The following is a 20,888-nucleotide window of genomic DNA, read 5'->3' as shown; positions in this document are numbered from 1 at the left end:
CAAAAGGTAAGCAAAAAGTCAAATGTGGGAAAAAAGCTAGTCAAAGGCTAGTTAAAAGGTGTAAATAGATAGTTAAAAGTAGCAAAAGAGTAGTTAGATTACAAAAAAGCACAAGTAAAAATAAGAAAAACAGGAAAACAACAGCATGATTGCTGGGTCAGGATCACACCATAAAAATAAAATGATTAAGCAGGTCTACATAAAATCTGAAACCATTACCACATCTTTCTGTGAGACCACCTGCTTTCAAAACATTCGGCACTTTACTGAAATTCTCTCTCTCTCCCTTTCTGTCCCAAACAACCTCGGCGGCGTCCCCGATGACCCGCCCTCCAGGACCCTGGAGCCCAATAAGCAGCCATCTGTAGACAACCTCTTCCACCACGCTCCAGCAAACACAGGCAGAGGTGTTCCAACGTGTGTGCATGAGAGGGGGGGAAAAAAGGCAAGTAGAGGAAGTTCAAGGGCATGAGTACATTTTGCTCTCCACCCACCCTTTGTGTGCACCAGACGAGGCCTGAACCCCCCTCCCACACACACACACACACACCTACAGACACGTAGTACGTCACACTCTTCAGGTTTCACTTTGACCCTCTGCTGCTGGCTGCAGCATCAGTGTGGCAGACTTCTTCCCACTGATCCTGGTGTGGATGGCTGGGTGTGGCGTTGGGAGGGGTGGTTTGGGGGCACTGGAGCTGTCCTCTGATGCTCCTGCAGCCCTGCCTGCTCATCCATCCTAGCCTGCCAGCCCACAGATCGATAGCACTGCTCTCTTAATCAGGTCTCTGGTGACTGTGGGTGGAGGAGTGTGAGTGTGTGTGTGTGTGTGTGTGTGGACAGAAGGTTGTATCAGCCACTGGTTGTGTATCTTTGCATCTTCAGTTCTCTGGCTGTTCATCATGATTGTTTATCTCCAGCAGATTTTAGTGCATTCTTCTTTCTTTCTGCTCCTCTTTATCATAGCATAGTCAAAACTCGCTGCGTCTTCCTTTCATTCATCCCGCTCTGTGAAAGCTCCAACCTCTCCTACAATCCTGCTTTATAGTTGCATTTTTTTTCTTATTTTCTGTCATTTCCTCACACACACACACACCGTCTCTTCTGGCAGCACGCCAGGGCTCGTTGAAAAGCGAGTCTGGCAGCTGAGTTTGCCCGGGTGCTGCTGCAATCTGTTGTGACTTGTGGTGAAGACAGAAGAGGCGAAGTATTGGATAAATTGAGATGAGAAAAGATGAGAGGTGAGAAGAGCGAGCAGGGTGAGAGGGTTAGTCAGATGGAGTGCGGGGCATCCAGCTGTGGTGTTTTGCCTTGCTGGAGAATCGAGCTCTCATCACACCTGTGTAACCACAGCTGCACAGACGCACAAACACGCTCAGAGGAAACAATTATAACAGTGCCGTCATTTTTATTAACATCTCTTCAAAGTTTTAATTTTTAGATCACAGTATATTTTGTGCTCCAAGTGCATCAATGTGCGATCACCACTTAGGGCCAAATATAAACCAATAATAGATCTCAAATAGCATATTTTAAAGTTCCTCTCAGACTGCCGTCTTCATGGAGCAGGTGTGGCTCCACGTGATCTGTAAATCTGATAAAACTGCACTAATAAAAAACCAACAAGTTCATTTGATCACAGATTTTTACCTGTAAAAGATCTGAACAAATAACTGGAGAACTGAAAACACCGACTTTTGAGTGAAACGGTGAATGTTGCACACAATTTCACTAATTAGAAACATTAAATTCACACTTTTTAAACTCATTAATGATCAGTATTTACTAAATTAGGACACATAACTTGCATTTTTATCCTATTAGAAGAGACTGATCAGTTGTGCTGGGTGCAAATTCAACAGATTTCATCCTTGCTCTTTAATATATATTGATATTTTGTTTTTACAGCTATTATACAGAACTAAAAATCAAACTGTACTGTCCAATGTGTAACCTATATATATATATATATATATATATATATATATATATATGAATGACCTATTCATCGTTTTTGTTTTTCAATAACCAGCTCTTTTTCCTTATTTGATAACGTGAACACCTCTTCATTTCTATTTCATTCATTCTAGTGCTGCAATCTTTACCATCCAAAAAAAACATTTCTGCCCTTTCTCCCACTCCATAAAATTTGTCCAGAGCTGCAAAATCTACTAGAAATAAAGATAAAAATCTAGTTTGTAACACGTCGAAATTAAGGAACTAAAGAAAACTGTCAACATTTATCATTAATTTTATATTTTAGGACAAAAGAAAAGATTAAACTCTCATGAAGACAAATAAAAAAATTTGTCTTCCCTAGCCGATAAAACTTAACTGCTAAATCCTGAAGGCCTATGTGAGTCCTGACTATATTTGTGTAAAATTAATAAATACCCCACACTGTATGGCTGAAAGTGAAATTAATGAAGTGGTAAACTAGCTAACAAACTACTGATTGTCATGTTTGTTCTTTCTTTTAAATCATATTGTTCTGTTACAGACATTTTATTCACATTCTGCAGAAAGCGAATTACTACGATTAGCTTTTCCTATTGTCGTTATAAAAACTAATTTTCCGTGTTATTTTTGGTCGAAGCTACAGAGCCACAGGTTGGAGACTCTTGTACCTGTGTGAACTCCACGTGCACGTTTAAAAAGACATTTCAAGTGGGGGTTAGGTGAATTATGTTTGAGTAGTAAGTTTTTATCCTGCAGCAGACAGTGAGAAGTGGACTCTGTCTGCAGACGGCAGGATCTGTGTTAAAGTGAGGAACATAAACAGCTGTTCAAAACACGGACACATAAAAAGATTTTTGTTATCTAAAACAAGTAAAACCTCAAAATCTTCAGCTTTGAGTGACTGTTATTTATACCCTGATGCAGTCTAATGGATCAAACCTTCATTTTTCTCACTCCTCACTATTCTTCTGTCATCACTATAATCTAAAGCAGGTGTGGACATCAAGGCCGGCCTCTCTGCTGCAAGTCAGATACTGACAACTTATAAATGTATGCATCACATTTAAAAACAACGACAATCCCATGAAAGTTTCATACACCTTGTACCATAATAATCACACAAAGTTGAAGTCATTATAAGCATTTGGCAGCTTTTTTTTAGATCACACATCGCATTCACTTCGTTCAGATTACTTTTACTGTTAGTTTTGTTTTTTTCTTGCAAAATGACATCGCAGTCCATACTTTTTGCCTTCTTTGTGGACTTATGTTTTATACTGTTTCATCACAGTGACACATTTCTCAAGTCTCTAACACTAACAAAACAACAATGGTAATAACTGATGGGTTTGTTCTACAAAATTCCCTCTAAAGCAAAGTTTGCATCTGGTCAGATAGATCATCGTGATGAGTTTATCGTATTTCGGCGTGGTTCTTTTGTATCTATCAGGGTAAAGTTTGCCTGTTTTTGAATAAACAAAAAGCAAAGTGCAAATCCAAGGAGAGTCACTCATATTCAAGTTGTCCTGTCATGGAAAGAAGTGTCTCAGGAGATCCTTCTTGTTGACTTTTCCCATTTGATTCCTCGGCATTTCCTCCACCAGCAGCAAGCCTGTAGGAATGCTGTAAGGCCCCATGTGCTCCCTGCAATAAACACCAAAGTTTATACACTGAAGACTGGTTAGAGAGGATGTACACAACAAATAAAACAGTCACGGGGATGTGCACAGTGCTGACAAATCCAGCAATATGCACGAGAGAAAAAAACAACAACAAAAACACAATTGCACAACAAAGGCTCGCCCTGTGGCGGAGCTTTTGAGATACGGAAAGAAACGTCCTTCATACGTTCTGCAGCTTTCCTTTTAATATACCCACTTCGCTTCCAGACACAGACGATTCCCGTCATACGAAACAATATAATCAAAGTGAAATGGAAAAAAAGGGAAAAATAATAAAAAGAAAACAGAAGGCTGTGATAATTAAAAGTGTTTTATTTTTTTGTTTGTCAGTGGCTGAATGTTACGTCAAGTCTTAAAGCCCGGAGTGCTTTTTATTATCTTCTAACCTAGTTTGTTTGTTTGTGTGTGTTTGTGTGTTAGTGTGTGCACTCCTGTTGTGCGAGTGAGCGTAATGACTCATACGGTTGCCATCAAACACTCCTTTCAGCAGATGTCTCCGTCTGTCTGACTCAGAGAGGAAAGTGTGGGTATGTGTATCCATACATGGCTCTGTAACAGGGCTCGCTCGTGTCACCAATTTCTCCAGGGCAGTGTGTTTTGTGTGTGTGTGTGTGTGTTCAAGGCAGTGCAAAGGGTGTGACAGAAATTCAGATTGACATCTGAAGCCAGGGCACTGAAGAGTGAGCATCCATCTACTTGTTTATGTCTCATTTTGTTTTCCTGCGTCTCCTCCACACTCAGGCCCGTCCGCTGGCTGAACCCCTGGCTGCAAACACTGTGTGTGTGCGAGTGTGTGTGTGAGTGTGTCAACACGGGTCACCAGCAGCGGTATTTATCTGCCATACTGGACCAGCAGGATGTAACATCAGCACTCCATATGGAGCTGTCACGCACACAAACCTGCACTTGTACAGAATTCAAACATGTAACTAATGACTTGTAGAAAATATCGCAATACTGCATGCAGGACAAAAACAGATGGTTGGAAAGTGAAGAAAAGTGAGGACGGATGAGCTATTTTCATAAAGTCGTGTTCTGTTTGTGTCACTGCATGTCCACCAGCTCCCTCCTGCTGCACACAAAACAAACTTCAGCGACATTTAAAAGAAATGTTAGCCCAAAGGACAAAACCCTCCATAACAATCATTTGTGGCCTCCTTTAAACCTCCTCTTTCTTTCTGTTCTCCTCATTAGTCCATGTGTGGCTTCTCGCATCCTGTCCTATTGATCTGAAAGTTTCAGGACCAGTCACAGGGCTGGGCGCTCCAAAAGGCTCAGGGATTTGAAAAGTCTGAACCAAAGGCTGTTCTTTGAAGGAATGCATTATCGCTTTATGAGATATTTTGCTAACAGTCAGACAGGGTTGACTCCAACAGTTAATGGTAAAGTTGTATAAACAGACATAAAATCTGTTAATTATCATGAAATATTTTGCAGATGCTACAAACAAACAAACATCAGAAAAAAAACAGTATTGCCCATCACATTTGATGGTAGGTAACAATTACTAATATTTACTTGTTTACCAACAAGTTTTAATGAGTACTACATAATAAAAAGAGGGAACACACTCCTCCACAATAAAGGGATTTAGAACCCTTATATTGTTTTGTTTTTGCAGACTAACAGTGATGGATTCCCTTAAAGTTATTTAGGTCACGGTCTCCTCCGGTGGTACAGCTTTGGAGTCGAGCTGCAGCCACAAAAACCTTTGTGAAGACTGGTAAGGTGGTTTGTTTATAAAAAAACAAAGAATTTCAGCTCACCTAGCCTGTCGAAAACCATTCACTCTGTAGCCCCAAAAATGTCATTATCCAACTGGGCTACAAGCTTAAAGTAGGTAACAGTATGACAGAACAGAAAATTGAATAGAGATCTAAACAACAGGTCGTATCGACATATAAAGACAACACAATCTGACTTAAAGACATTACCGTGCCCAGATCTTTAGTTCTGGTAAGGTCAAACTCTGTCCCTCCCTCAGCTGCACCACAGCAGTGACTTTCTGTCCCCATGTGACATCAGGGGCCCCGATCACAGCCACATCTAGGCCACAAAAAACAACAAAGAAATGAATACATAAAAGAAAAAAATCACTGTAATCACACAAGTTTTTGGATAATTTCTAACAAACTCCAGTGGTGACATTTAATGTCTTTACTTTTTCTTTTAAACAAAAAAGAAATTAAAAAAAAAATCTGGAGGTTAAATTTAACAAGATCTGCAGCGGTTCTTGATTCAGGACTAAAAAAAATAATCACAAATATGACACTTGTTTGGGTAGATAATTACTTCGGTTCTCGCCATAAACTGTTTTTTTCGTTAATTATCCTGAGGGTTTGGTGGACGGCCACTACAAATTTCATCCCAATCTAGTAAAAAAAATAAAAAAATAGACCAGCAATCAGCGAGGCTTGGAGAAATTAGCAAAAAAATGATTAAATTTGATGATAATTATATCAAACCTCAAAAATTCCTAACAAAAAAGTATTCAGAGAGAAGTTTGAGGATTTGGCAAATTTCCCACAAACACATCATCTTTTCTTAAAGAAAATAAAATAAATTGGTATGGTTGGGTAATTGTATAAAACTGTAAAAACAATGAAACATACTTTTTGTTGTTGTTTATATATGTACACTAGCAGCACATATATAAAGCAGATGTTGTTTAACTTGTTATTTTGTTATGAAGTTGTAATGCAGAATAAAAAATACATCTTCAACATTTTTGATATGAATTTCCACTCAAGGTCTTTTACTGACAACTTTATTTAACAAACAAACATTAAATCACTGCCTGATGGAGCGAAACCTCCACAGTATTCTTACCTATGATTTCGGGATGAGCCAGGAGGTGACGTTCCACCTCCAGCGCACTGATCTTGTAGCCGCCGCTCTTAATGATGTCAACACTGGTGCGGCCCATGATCCAGTACACCTCATCTTTATAGATTACTGTGTCACCTGAAAGACAAACACAAACATTTGCTTTTTAGAATAAGGTTAGCTTAGTAAATGACAGGATTCATTAAAAAATAAAATACATTTGCATGTTTTGTATTAAAAACATCTAATTTACAACACAGTGCAAAAATCAACAATCAACAATGTATTGGCAGTTTTTTTTTTTGCATATATTGATTTGATGTGTTTTACATGAAGCATCTCTCTGAGCTTTGTTTAAAATCTGACAAACATATTTATTCCAAACAGGTACTTTGGGCTTTATGTAGCAGAAATCTCAGAAAACTAAGGGATTTTGAGAAAAAAATCTAAGTCAAAATTGATTATAACAACAAAAAAACAGAAAAAAATACAAGAAAAGGAAAAGATATTTTTGTTTTTGGAAGTAGGTGTGTGTTTAAGACAGAGAAAGTCAGAGTGCAGTGGATGGATGAGTGTTTAAGATCCCCCAGCATCCTCTGAACACACCCCCATCGTGCACACACACACACATACGTATAGGTGTCTGGGGGACAGGTGTTGGGGAATACAGGGGCGCAGGTGGGTCTGGGGAGGATGAGCAGAGGAAATGGGTCAGTATGGATGAGTGGAGAGGGAGGGAGAGAAAAATGGACAGAGGTGGTGAAGAAAGATGGAACAGGAAGATGTCCTTTTGGATTATTACAGGTGGTGCGTTCAAGACAGCTGGTACCGAGAGGATGGATGTGAGCGAGACGCTGTAGTGAAGTTAAGCAGGGTGTCACCGTCAGGGTTGGAGGGGTGGACAAGAAGCGAAACTACCACTAAGCTGGAGAATATAGGAAATATGTTACACGTCTGTAAAGTCTCAGATATTTAGGGCTTAAATTCACGAGGACTAATTAAGACGGATAAGCAGTTAGCCTTTTGGTGTTGCACCTAATTGTGACATAACAGTGAAAATTAAAAGTTACACTTTCAAGAATATATTAAACACCTATATGACTTCCTAAAAATTTAATGTCACATTCCATCACTTCTCTGCAACTACGTGTCTAGATTGTGTTTTTTTTCTATGCAGGGAGTGAAAAGGTGAAAGTTTGCTTGGTTTAACTTGCCATATGTGGGTTGAGCAAAGTACAAAAAGCATAACTAACTACCATCTGGGACTTTTCCTCCTCCTCAATTTATTTCTCTCCATTCTGATGAAGGCCACAAGCTGAACATCATTGATAAAATAACAAAGTTGCTTTTGAAAAATTACAAGTGTTGTTGAAATCCTGACCAGCTTAGATTTGTTCCCCTCTTCATGCATCTGGTGCACCTCTATGCACCCGGCAGCAAGAAAGTCCTCATTTAAAAAAAAACATCTGGGACCTTGCATGTTCTCCCCATGCATGTGTGGGTTTTCTACAGGGACTCTTTGAAGTTTAACTACATTTTTATTTGAAATTGCTCTCTATCTTGCAACACATTTAAAAAATATATCCAAAATTTTGGTAGCAATGCATAATAAAGCTCATTGAATAACTAATACATACAGAGTACTGGGCACCTACCTGGCGCCTACGGCGACCTGGCTGTATTATGAAGTGACGTGTTACTATGCACTTAACAGGTTTCTACCTGGAACGTACCATGTAAGTATTGGATATACACCTGGTAGGTGTAGGATCAGGAGTCAGTTCATAATACAGCCCGGTCCTTGTACATACCAGGTAAGTACCAGGTATGTACCCTGTAGGTATCCTATGTACTTACACAATACAGCATAACAAGTCACTTCAAAATGAAGCCCAGTCCCTGCAGGTACCTGGGATGCACCAAGTATGTTCCCGATATGTATCTTTTAAGTATCAGGTATGCAGGTACCAGGCTGTAATATGTATTGCTGACACACTTTTCTCAGAATATTTTAGTCAAAAAACATTTACGTTTGTGGAATCCCCCCCAAAAAATCCAAATGGATTGAACACATCGAAGGCTTTACACCAATAAACTTAGCAGTTTTAATATCGTGGTCAGCTCAGTGAGGAAGGTTGAGAATTTACAAGAATCTATCAGTGAAATATGGAGACATTAAGAGAAAGCAAATGCAGCTGTCCCACTCAACATAAACACAACAAAGCATATAAGAGCGGAGCTGCATTTTATTGGAAGCCGTTTTGTGGCGCCATCATATGTTTGTTCCCTCTTCTGTCATTTATTTGTTTTCTAATCCAGCCTTATATTCCTCTACCCATCCCACCAAAACACTTGTTTTCAGTGTCAGCCAAACACACACACAAAAAACAGTTATTCTATTCTTTTAGTCTCATCCTTACCCTTCATATTTACCTCTCAAACGTCTCTCAAACACCCAGCCATCCTATCTCCTCTTCCCCCTCTTGCTGCTCCACCTCAGCATCAATAGAGGGCCCATCTGTTCCCATACATCATGCACTTCATTTCAGTTTATTAGCTGGGATAAATCATAAATATTTCATTATACATCACAGGCGGCTGTCGCCAGCACACCGACAATTTATCACCACTGCCCTCTCTGCTGGCTTGCCACGGCGGCTATAAGCTTTCCAGTCTATTAAACAAGATTGATACAGTGTGTAAATTTAGATATTGGGAATTTCTTCACAGACCACTGCTCCGCACTGATAGGCTGGGGTAACAGAGGAGGGAGGATGGAAGGAGACAGGAGGGGGGGATGGGGAGGAGTCGGCTGGGTGTTAACGCTGCTATCAGGGTAGTTACAGTTGCTTCCTCTTTTTGGACGAGGGGTAAAAAAAAAAAAGCATTAGAATAATTTGGTTACAGTCATGTAGCTTTCTCATTTTATGCAAATAGGTATGAAAAAAAGAGCAGTTTACATGCACACTGATTGTCTGTTTGTGTGTCCTGTGTGTGCGTGTGCAAGCTGAAACAGATAAAAAACATAAAATCCCTCCATCTGGCTGCGAATGTTTAGGCGTAAAGAGAGAAAACAACAACAATGAAGCAATCTTTGACAAAGGGTTGCAAGGAAGACACTGAGACAAAGCAGCCTGATTGAGTTTAAAATACTTACACAGGTCTGTTTGACCTTGTCTCTTTGAGCAGAAGGAAATAAATGTAGGATAGATCGGCACATTTGAAGAGATGCTCGAGTGGGAATAACGATTGGAGAACTCAAACTGATAGAAGAGGAAAGCAAGGCGGGAGAGAGATTTTTAGGAAGTGTGTTAATAGGACACACATTTATACACATATTGAATGCACACACACATAACAGACACACACAATCACTACTTCAGGCATCAAGAGTCTCTGCCATTATGTGTGATGGCGTCTGAGGCAGATATGGCCGAATGGCTTTCTTAATTAAAACGATAAGAAGCCTAATTGCACTGGGCTTTCATCTCATTCCGAGGCATTAAAGACAGTGAAGGCACACAGCGAGGAGAAAATAAAGAAATAAAAACAGATCAAGAATGTAACTGAGGATGGAGGGCACAGAAAACTTTGTGATGTCTTTCAGAAAGCAGAATGTAAAATTGCATTTGTTGGCCTTGCAGAGCATGTTATGGTTTAACTCAAACAGAAGCAAATAGCTGCTAAATTGTTTCAAGTCATTAAGTGTAATTTTATTAACAGGAAAAACATTTTGCAAACAAGTGTGTTATCGGCATCTGCGGAGGTTGAAATTTTCAACAAAAAACTGTAACCTTCGTTGAAACATTGTTATATTTGGTGAAAAATCTAAATAGACTTATTATTGCATTCCTGAAATATGCTGTAATAAACCAAGTAAAATATAATGAACAAGCTGAAGAACAAAAGAAAATAAATTAAATATTTGCAATTACTGAAGTGCAGGCAGCTTTGAAATAACAACCTAAAATATAAAAGCAAAATTCATTTTGTAGCAGTAAACTTAGTAAACATCTGATTTTGCATCTTAAATCTTCCCTCATCTGTACATTAAACAACAACAGATATAATTTGATCATCTTTTATGGAATGTTATTTATGGTTTCATCTTATTTCAATTTCCTTTTATTTATTTAGGTTCATGACAAAATGAAAATGTCTCTGAACAATTTTCAAGAAAGTTCCAAGTCCATAAATCGTTTCCTCAGATTGCATCAGAAGGAGATGTTTATTAGCATCCATCCATCCATCCATCCATCCATCCATCCATCCATCCATCCATCCATCCATCCATCCATCCATCCAGTTTACTTGCTTCTCCTTTCTGTGTCACAGGAGCTGGTGTTTAATTCATCCCGACACAACATTGGTCTATTTCCTTGTTTATATACAACGAGTAACGAGTCACTTTAATTGAAGGGACTCATTGCAAACTATGAACTATACGAAATGGTGAAGTTTAAAAGTTCACTTCTAAAGTGCAGGTCTGCACTTAATGTAAACAAAGCTGAATTTGTCGACAACCAAGTGGAAGCTTGAGTCATGTGATTGACCAATATTAGTCTGTCTGTGTTCTGTGTAGGTAAACAAATATGGTGGAATCGGACAAGTGTGAGTAAGCACACACTTTTAGTCACTTTGGCTCTTCCTGTTGGTAAATAAATGCACCTCATAGTTAGAACCAGATCACAAAATCTTAATAAAAAAAAACAATTTAACCAGCAATATGAAAGAAATAGTGTACAGATTTTGTCTGTTCTTCGTGACTTTGCACTTTTCAATTTAATGCCTAATTATCAATTGCTTTATCAATAAACTGAACATATAACCATTCAGTGACAAATTCTCCTCTAAACCATGATTTAATGGATTGATTTCATTTGTATTTTGTCATAGTTTCATGTAATGTTCGATTCAGACTTGTGTGTCTGTTATATTATTTTAATTCTTTAGCTTACTCAGGCTATCTTAGCTTATGTTATTTTTTAACTAAGCTCTATTAATAAAGGTGGTTTGACCAAACGAATGTTTTAAAGCACATTTCTCAGCACCTGCTAAAACACACAAACACCAGAACACCTTAATATCTGTAGTGTAACACAAATTTGAATTTAAAAGATCTGTTTAATACCTACTTATGAGACTAAATTTGAAATACTCTGGTTGATGCTAAGGACAGGTAAGAGCCACCTGGCTGCACCAACCTGTCACTTCCTTTATCATCAGATGAACTGTTTGCATCTCGCCCCGAGTACCTGCTCAACAAACACTTGTAGCTGGCAGGGAAGCAGAATGGGGGGGCTCCACACTGATGATTTCTAACATCTCAGAAAAATGACAATTTAACGATATTCAAAGGAAAATATGTGGCATATTTTTTTTTTTCACATCAGTAATTTTGTTCAATAAAACTGTCTGCACCAGGGTTAAAAATCTCTTTTCAAAACAAAACAACAGAGACAGCCCAAACAAGCTGCTTTTCTTAGACAAAAAAATGTCTGAAAGAAAAGGGCAGAGTGTGACATATGACAAAGGGCAACAAAACAAAAACATTTCAGGCTGCTGGCAGTAGCATTACAGACGCACTGAAAGGAGAGAGGCAACAAAAAAAATGCACAAAAACAGTTTCTGTGGCGTTATTAGTTTGTCAGGACTTTCTAACCTCGCACAAAAACTTCTGCTCTCACAGAAAATAAACCAAGTGTTTTAAAGGTCAAAGGCTTATCAAGATAATGAGCAAATATAATAAAATGAAACAACATGATGCAAAACATTTGAACTAAAATGAATTTATTTGTATGTTCAAATCATTACCTAGAATTTATGAGATAAAATAAGAAATAAACACTAACTTTTTCTGCATCAAAAGCAAACAAATCAGTCCTAGTATATGTAAATTTGAGTTTAAGCCATTCCAGTTTCCTCACACCCAAACAGGATAAACAGTCCTTTACTCACAGAAATACTGAGGATATGTTGCAGTTTCACAAATTAAGTGAAATGCACATGAAGTCCTGTTTTCTTTTCAGTTAGATTTACCAATCTAACTGAGAAAATTCTTTTCAGCAACTTCAATGTCAAACTGTTGCCATGACGACACCTGACAATGAAGAAGTCAGGTCAAATTTGTTTTCAGAACATAATATTGCATATGGTGTTCTCAAGGTTTTACAGGCTGCAGCTCTAAGGGTGGAAAAAAACCCAGAATGACCTTAAATAAAGACTTTTCATTAAGGACTCTTTATAAAGTTCCTGGAAAACAAGGTTCTTGTGTTTATAGTGATAAAAACCTATAAATTCAATGCCACTACATAGTCCTCAGAGCGAATGCCAGCGTACTGTAAAGCTCAATTTCATCATTTTCAACAAGGCCTCTTTGACCTGGTGCTTGCTTCACTTCTGACAATTATCACATACATGAATTAATAAATGAGTTGTGTTTTTTTTTTAATATTTATATATTGAACATATGACAAAGCTTTCCATATCTGTTTAAAAAGTCACATAAGAAAGGACCAACAGAATAATTAAACTACATTACAGATCTGCACACAGTAGATTTACATTCTAGCCCACAACAAACTTGTATTTCTTAAAAATTCTTCTGCAATGTTTGCTTTAGAATTGTTGACAGTATAGTACTGTAGAAAGTATAATATTTGATGTAATAATGAGGTTTTTTTGCTCTATTCATAGCAGTTTTACTGTTCATCAGCCTTGTCTGTTCACTGAAGTAAAACCGATCATGAAGGTTTTACTGGAATTGAGCAACTAGATCCAGCATCACAAACAGGAGCACGTCATCTGTCGTAGGTTAGGTTAGAGGTGGGTCTATGACAATGTTTTCAAAATGAGTTTAGGATGTCCAGAAGACGGCCGCGTTCAAATATATTGCTTCTTCAGAACTTGGCTTTGAAAAATTCCAGTTATGGGCTCTTAAAACTCCTTTTCCATGTGGAAAGGGGCTTGAATGCACTTGGCAAACCTTTAAAAACCAAAGGAATAACTCCAAAAACTTCTGTTTGTCGGCCCTGCAGTGTTTATTGTACGGGCCACTGCACAAGGATTACTACAGTGTGAGTCGGGAGCCTTGTGAGGAGATGCTACTCCTTCCCATGAAGGTACAAGTGGAGTCAAGGTTTGTCGTCACATTCAGCACAGTCTAAACTCTCAGACAGTGGGTTAAAGCCCAGCGCTCTTCATCTCTTTAGAAATGACAGTCTTATCTGAACCAAGATGGGAGAGGTCTAAATGTGAGTCATGCCTCTTCTCAGAGCAATTGTAAACACTTAGCATATATGAATATTAATGTTCCACATTAAAGCCCCAAAGCCGAGATGGAAGAGTTAATGAGGATAAATAACAGACAGCCAAGCAGTGAAATCTCAGCACTGACATTATTTATCATCCTTAACTTTTGTCACAGCTCCTTTTTTAGTAATTAATATCGTACAAGAAGGCACTTTGCACTTGGATGAGTGATCTAATTTGTTTAATATAATGAAATTAAAGGAGCTTGAATTGCTTTATGTTAATGCTTCTGATTGTACTCGCTGCTTGGGCTGCCTCTTCAGCAGCAGATAACAGACTGAACTTGAGGATTGATGTGTGTCTCAGATCGGCCATGTTCATCAGGGAAACTATTTAACTGCCGTTTACATGCGCCGACTCTGCACTTAATCACACAAACCTGATCTCAATCAAGAGAACATGGAGTAGCCAGATATCAAAAATCCGATTAGCATTTTGTTTTTATGCTTTGGACCAGAACAGCTGAATAAAAGTCAAGGAAAGAAAAAAAGCTGCTTCGACAGTTTGCTAACCCCCCTCCCAGAGTTCAGCGGCTCACATGAAGTGATGTTTAACAAGATTTACCTGCAAGTGTTGTTAATAAAACAAGGAGCTCCATGGGTTGACATCTTGACTGTAAATGTTATAGGGACGGCCGATTCAAACAAAGCACTGGTAGGGGGGCTGGATGTCGAACAAATCCCACTGGGAGCTCTGACATTGGAGTTAGGAGGACACAGTGTGACTTGGAGTAAAATATGACATTGGGAGCGTAGAGAAGAGCGAAGGCAGGGAGGGAGGAGAGCGCAGCTGGGAGCAAAAGTGCAACACACAAATGACTAGTGATGGCTCTGCAGGATATGAGTCACAATTCTCCCTTTCTGTTTGCCTGAAGAACAGAAGCTCACCTTTTTCAGCTGGGGTGACATTTCTCTCATTCAAACCCAAGCAAACACACAATTACTCATCCTAAACACAACACCGACTCTGAAGACGTTGGGACGTTGTGTAAAATGTAAATAAAAACAGAATGCAGTTATTTGCTAAATCTCATAAATCCATATTTTACTCCCAATGGAACAAAAGCATTAAATTGTTTACCGTTTGTGGAAAAAATAAAGAAAATTTGAATTTTATGGGTATGTGTTGTCCCAGTCTTGTCTGATGTAGGATTCTAGATGTTCCACAGTCCTGAGTCCTCTCCAGATGTGTAAGCTGCCTGTACCATAGCTTCTAATGCATCCCTATACCATCAGAGAGGCAAGCTTCTAAACTGTGTGCTGATAACAGGTTGGATGGTCCTCTCCACTGTGACTAAACTAAATAATAATCTAATTTTGATCTGTCTGACCTCAGAACAGTTCTCCTCTTTGGTCCAGAGAAGACGGCAGCGTTTCTGGATGGTGTTCACATCTGGCTTCTTCTTTGCCTGATAGAGCTTTAAGCAGCATCTGTGGATGGCACGGTGAACTGTGTTTACAGACGATGATCTGTGGAAGTGTTCCTGAGCAGAACAGAACCAGAACCTGGTTTTAATGAAGTGCCCCTCTGCCCATCTTTACTTCGGAGAGGTTCAACTTCTCTAAAATTATCTTTTTAGACCCAGTCCTTTTTCTGACCTGTTGCCAATTACCCTAATTAGTTGCAAAATGCTCCTCCAGTTGTGTCTTATTTGTATCACATACTTTTAGTCTTTTGTACTTTTTTTGAGATGTGTTGATGCCATAAAATTCAAAATTACTTTATTTTTTCTTAAAAATGGTGCAATTTCTTAGTTTTAACATTTGATATGTTAATTATGTTCAATTATGAATAAAAATATGGGGTTTATGAGATTTGCAAATCATTGCATTCCTTTTTTTATTTATATTTCACACAAAGTCTCAGATTATTCATATTTGCAGCTGTACAATGCTCAAACAGAACTGAGCCTGTCATCAAAATGACAAAAACAAAATCTGCATCAATGTACATGATGCTCACGACATTAGTCTGATAGATTAGCTGGACACAAACTAAAATCTAATTGACCTAATTTATATCTAATTATAGCACTTACAGGATTCAGATGGCCCAGATTAATAAGGTTCTGTTGAAATAAGTCATTAAGAGTGAGAAACTGAGGTAAAATTACCAAGATTAACCCTCTTGTTAACATTTGTGCCCCTGAGCCTGAGTCTCTTCTAGTTAATTAAATGAAACCTCAGATAAGTCCTGGCTAATAGTCTGCCCCCAAGCTCAACTTCCTCCTCACTGTCTCCTTCAACCAACAGTCCATTTTTATCACTGAAAGGCAAAATTTGAACATTTATATAATGTTTAAACTTTTCTCTCCTCCTACAAATCCTTCCTTTTTCATGCGTTCATCAGATCAAGAAATAAAAAAGGACAATCCTTTTTTTTCTCAAACTGGCTTCTTTTGATTGAACAACATCACCCAAAGCCAAATTTAAAGCACCACTTCGAAGTCGTCTCACTTCTTGTTACACATCAAATCCATTAAGAAAAGATTTCAGCATCTGATCGACTTATTGCGGGTCTGGTCAGCGGACGAACTCTACTGCAGAGCACAAAAAGGAAAGTTAAAAAAGCGAGAGGGGATCAATGAGCTCAGAGATGTTTGTGAAGATGAGTGGAAGGAGAGCACTCGGGTGACAGCTTCCCTATAGAGCTGCCAATCATGTGCGCAGCACCTGCTGACTCTGAAGAAGACACCTCTGACCAGCTGAAAACTTATTGATCTAAAGTCTCACATTCCTTCCGCACTATTCTTTGCCTGTCTTGTTTGCCTCCTCTTCTTATTCACCTGTCAGCCCACCAATTAGCTGTATATTCTGGTCAGACTTCTTCTTCTTCGTGTCAAACACGCAGTGCTGACATCCTCATCAGCCAGCAAAGATTTCTGAACTGTTGTTGCTCCTTCACTTCTAAGCAGTCCTGCTAGCTCGTCCAACAAGACGTAACGATGTAACACTGTCAGCTGATGGATGCGAACCATCGCTTCAGAAATAAAGGTAGGTAAGGTTTTCCTTTCTGTTTCCACTTTAAATGTGATTTAAACCTGTAGAAACACCAAATTAAAAGATGCAAATTAAAGGTTTTGAAGCCATTAACAGCATTATGCAGCACTGAGGATGGTAATACTAAAACGGAGGTTTTATTAATGAGTGAACTTGTTTCCAATTTAAAAAAATATATGTTTAACGCAGCTGCTCATTCAAATTTTTAGTTAAAATGAAAAAGAGCAGAAATTTCAAAATGCTTTCACTGCCCCTACTGGTATAAAAAAACAGACCTGTTACTCCTGAAAGCCTGAAAAGCTAAAAACTTCTTCTGGTTCCTAACTCTGTGAATGTGCATGCTGAGGTTGGGAGTTTGAGGAGCTGGGTGGGCAAAGGAGGATGTTTGATAGCTTCTTCCAGAGTTGTCCACAGTGTGTGTCTGTCCGTGTGGCTTCAGGGAGCGGTCTGTGCGAAGCTGATTGCAGCGCCTCTCATTATGTGGCCGGCGGCTGTAATGGAGTGTGACAGCAACGCGCTGCGCTCTGGATCTCTGTCCTTACAGCCTGCAAAGCCAATTAAACACATTCTGCCCTTCTCTCCTGACTGTCAGGCCCCACTTTACTCTCAATCACTCCATCCTCCTGTGCTAGCCCCAGCTCCTCATCCAGCTCCTTCCTTGTTTGAATCCACCTTCGGCGCTTGGAGTCCGCTCTTTCAAACTCTACCGGCAGCACATCTCCAAGCTCTATAACTAGTCATTCTTTTGCTTCTGGCTCTCATTTCCTGACATCTACATTACACCTCAGAAGTCCATTTTTGTTTGCCCTCCCCACCCTGCACACCTCAGCATTCCCCACGTTAACTTAAAGCCTGTCTCCGAGTGGTTTTGCAGTAAAGCATGGCTCCTTTCAGGGGGGAAATAAGAAGTGCAAGCCTGCAGGGAGGGAAAGCCTCTGATGGCAGCTTCTCTCTGTGCTACCACACACACAGTAAAGAAAAAAAAAAAAAAAGAGGGAAGCAGAGGAGGAGAGCATTACTTGGTTCCTCAAGACCCAGAGCAGTCACAGCCACTTAGGAGGAAAAATGCCCTGCAGCACCAAAAACACACATAGTCCATTTATCACTCCCTCATAGTGCCCTAAAATGTGCACACACACACACCGAGTAGTCACACAAGCTCAGTATGTGTGTGTTTGTGTGTTTACTACCATCACCGCACTCCTGCTTTTTAAGTGGTTAAAATCATATCCTTAAAGTCCAGTCTGCAACATGGGTGAAAAGCTCGTCTGACATCTTTCCTCCTTCGGTAAAGTGCCCTGACAGCGCCAATCATGTAGCTGCAATAAGCAGAATTCACTCCCTTTCCAGGAAGCACGTCGATGAGTGCGTGCACGTACACTGCAGAGGAGTGAGTCAGGATAAAGAGGGGGGGAGAAGAAGAAGAAAAAGGTTTGGTACCTGTTTTGAACCAGCCATCATCTGTAAAAGACTCTCTGGTCTCCTGAGGTTTGTTCCAGTACTCTTTAAACACAGACGGACCTCGGACTAGCAGCTCCCCTTCCTTACCCTCCAGACCTGGACGGACCTGCGAGATGTGGGAAAAAAAAGAAAACATCAGATAAAGAGAAAGTTTATAGGACATGAGTTTATCTTAAATAAGCCAACTGATTTATTAATAAACTAAATAATCTGTAGCAGCATCGTCTAAAACCAGACAAAAACTAATAGGTGAAATTAACACTCGTGTCAAGTTAATTTCTAGTGTTATCAAACTATGTGTAGTGACTGGGATACTGTTTTTTTTCCAGCCCATCCACCATGTTTGAGTCAATTTGTAGTTTAAACCCTTAAAATCCCCAAATAGCAGCAGTTTTTGAGCCGTTAGAAAAGAAAGCTGTGCATTTGAACAAGCCAAAATACTTTCTGATCGATCTTATTGACATTTATTAATTTATAAATGATCTTCATACAAACTACAAATCTTCATACAAAGCATACAAGCAGAGTAAAAATTAAACACACTCAGTAACCACTCTTTTCTTTTTGTTCAACTAATTTCTTAAAATTCCCTGGTACGGAGACAGCCTAATAAAGAACTACATCCGTCCATCCATTGTCTTTACCTGCTTCCTCTTTCTGGGTTGTAGGGAGCCAACCTCCAGCTAATGAAGAACTTTCTGTGAAACCTTATACTGCTTCCTACTCTTCTATCAAAAAAAAGCTATCATTGATGTGCAGCAGATAAATTGTTAATCTTAACACCTTGACAAAGACATTGTCTCTGCAGGATAATTGTTGTTTCATGACTTGTATCTTTATGTTCTATTGTTTTATGTACAATATTTCTACACAGCATCCTCAGCCTGGGGGAGGAATCGTCTTCTTATATTGTTGTTTATTGATTACCCGAGTTTCTTTGTGATTTCCCTCCACAATAATAGCGTTGGTCGTGTTGTTCATGACAATTCGAACATCCACACCTGGAAGAGGCGATCCTACAGCTCCTGTCAAAATTTGAACACAAAGACAACAAAAGGAACATTATCAGCTGAAGCAGGCGTGATGTTTATTTTGTTGGGTTTTGATTCCCCTCGCAGAAATTGAAAACACTTACACAACAAGGGCAATTACTAACAAAGTGAGCCATGAGGATCTTAAGTTAAACATTTTTCAAGTGAAGTTGGCAGTCTGCTCCTCCAAGATGGCATTACCTTCCATCCTCTGGGTATAACTGGTCACTGAGTGGTTTGCTGAGCTTATAAATCTGGAAACAATTTGTCTCAGTCGGCTTGCTTTGACAATAATGAGAATTTCTGGGCAAAGCCTGATGCAGCTTTTATTGCCAGCATCTAAAACACACAAGTCTTTGAACATTTTTCTTGGTTTCCACTTATTTCAGGTGGCTTTCAGAAAAATCAAGTAACTGACTGTACAGTACAATTTAGTATGTCTTTCAGTCTTAACTACTGCTGAGAGCTTGACAGGCTTTCACTAAAACACAACTGCATAAAAATGTTCTAAGGTGACAAGTTATCAAAAGCGATAAAAACCCGGTGTCAAAAACTGAGTGCTTGTAACTTTGAGTTGCAGATATAATTTAATTATTAATAAAGTGTGTAAAAAATGCATTAAAATAGTAAATTCCCACATGCACTGACATCACCTGCATTCTCCATCTCTGTGTTCACAAATGCGACCTTCAGAGTTAAGCAATTATAGCATCGAGTGCACAGGGCATGCAAAAAGAAGGGTCTCTGGGGTCGTCTCTGTGCTGGTGTGTAGGTGAGTGTGTTCATGTCTGCCTTAAGGTTACAACATCATTTTAGAGAGTACTGCTCTCCAAATGAAGAGCTGGTTTGGTCGTGATTACAGAACGAGTGTCTCACTCCATATTGATCTAATCAGTGAAGTGAATCAGAATGAGGGACTGGAGTTCAAGAGATCAATATGAAAACCAACTGAACACCAGAGTAACTAGGCTACTTTTCAGTGGATCAAAAGGTTTAAAACCATACAGTCAGATGAGCTGAATGCCAATTGCATTAAACACTCCAGCAAACAGTGAAAATAAGTGTTAATAGTAATAGATAAATTGCTCTAGTGGAGGTCAGAGTGTCCACACTTTACACAAACTAGCTCAACTCGAACAATAGCTTAAAAATGTGGATCTCTTAAGGAGTGTCGTCTATAAGCCACTGTCCCACTGGGCTGCAACTGTTGGAGAACAGTTTGCAAACCATATCTGCAGAGTGTCTCAAAACATATGCAGGGGTTCACAATTTCTTTGTGTGAGTCAAAGAGGCTTGTAGCTTTGCTCAAATTTACTGCAGTTTTTTTTTTAAATCAAAATATTCACAAAGTTGAGTTCAGTTTTGCAAGCCATGCACACAAAAATAGGCTGTGATTTTCAGAAATTGGCTGTGCAAAACACGGCTGTACGGCTTGATGGTGGCTTTGGTGAAAACACTCAGAAATCAGTTAGGCTTCAGCTAATACAGGTGCTGGTCATAAAATTAGAATATCATGAAAAAGTAGATTGATTTCAGTAATTCCATTTAAAAAGTGAAACTTGTATATTATATTCATACATTACATACAAACTCATATATTTCAAATGTTTATTTCGTTT

General features: G+C 39.1%; 1 protein-coding gene across 1 annotated transcript in view; it reads right to left on the bottom strand.

Annotated features, from left to right (window-relative positions):
- Positions 1–1,391: 1,391 nt before the first annotated feature.
- Positions 1,392–20,888, bottom strand: part of acsf3 (acyl-CoA synthetase family member 3) — a 35,158-nt gene continuing 15,661 nt past the window's right edge. The window contains exons 6-10 of the mRNA XM_017439821.3: positions 19,166–19,263; positions 18,218–18,344; positions 6,471–6,605; positions 5,576–5,687; positions 1,392–3,603 (exon numbers count right to left, since the gene is read on the bottom strand). Coding sequence (XP_017295310.1) covers positions 3,489–3,603; positions 5,576–5,687; positions 6,471–6,605; positions 18,218–18,344; positions 19,166–19,263 — 587 coding nt within the window. The 3' untranslated portion in view covers positions 1,392–3,488. The remainder of the gene's footprint in view (positions 3,604–5,575; positions 5,688–6,470; positions 6,606–18,217; positions 18,345–19,165; positions 19,264–20,888) is intronic.

Source organism: Kryptolebias marmoratus, linkage group LG15 (genome assembly GCF_001649575.2).
Source record: "Kryptolebias marmoratus isolate JLee-2015 linkage group LG15, ASM164957v2, whole genome shotgun sequence".
Taxonomy (NCBI): domain Eukaryota; kingdom Metazoa; phylum Chordata; class Actinopteri; order Cyprinodontiformes; family Rivulidae; genus Kryptolebias; species Kryptolebias marmoratus.
This window is presented reverse-complemented; position numbering and strand designations above follow the sequence as displayed.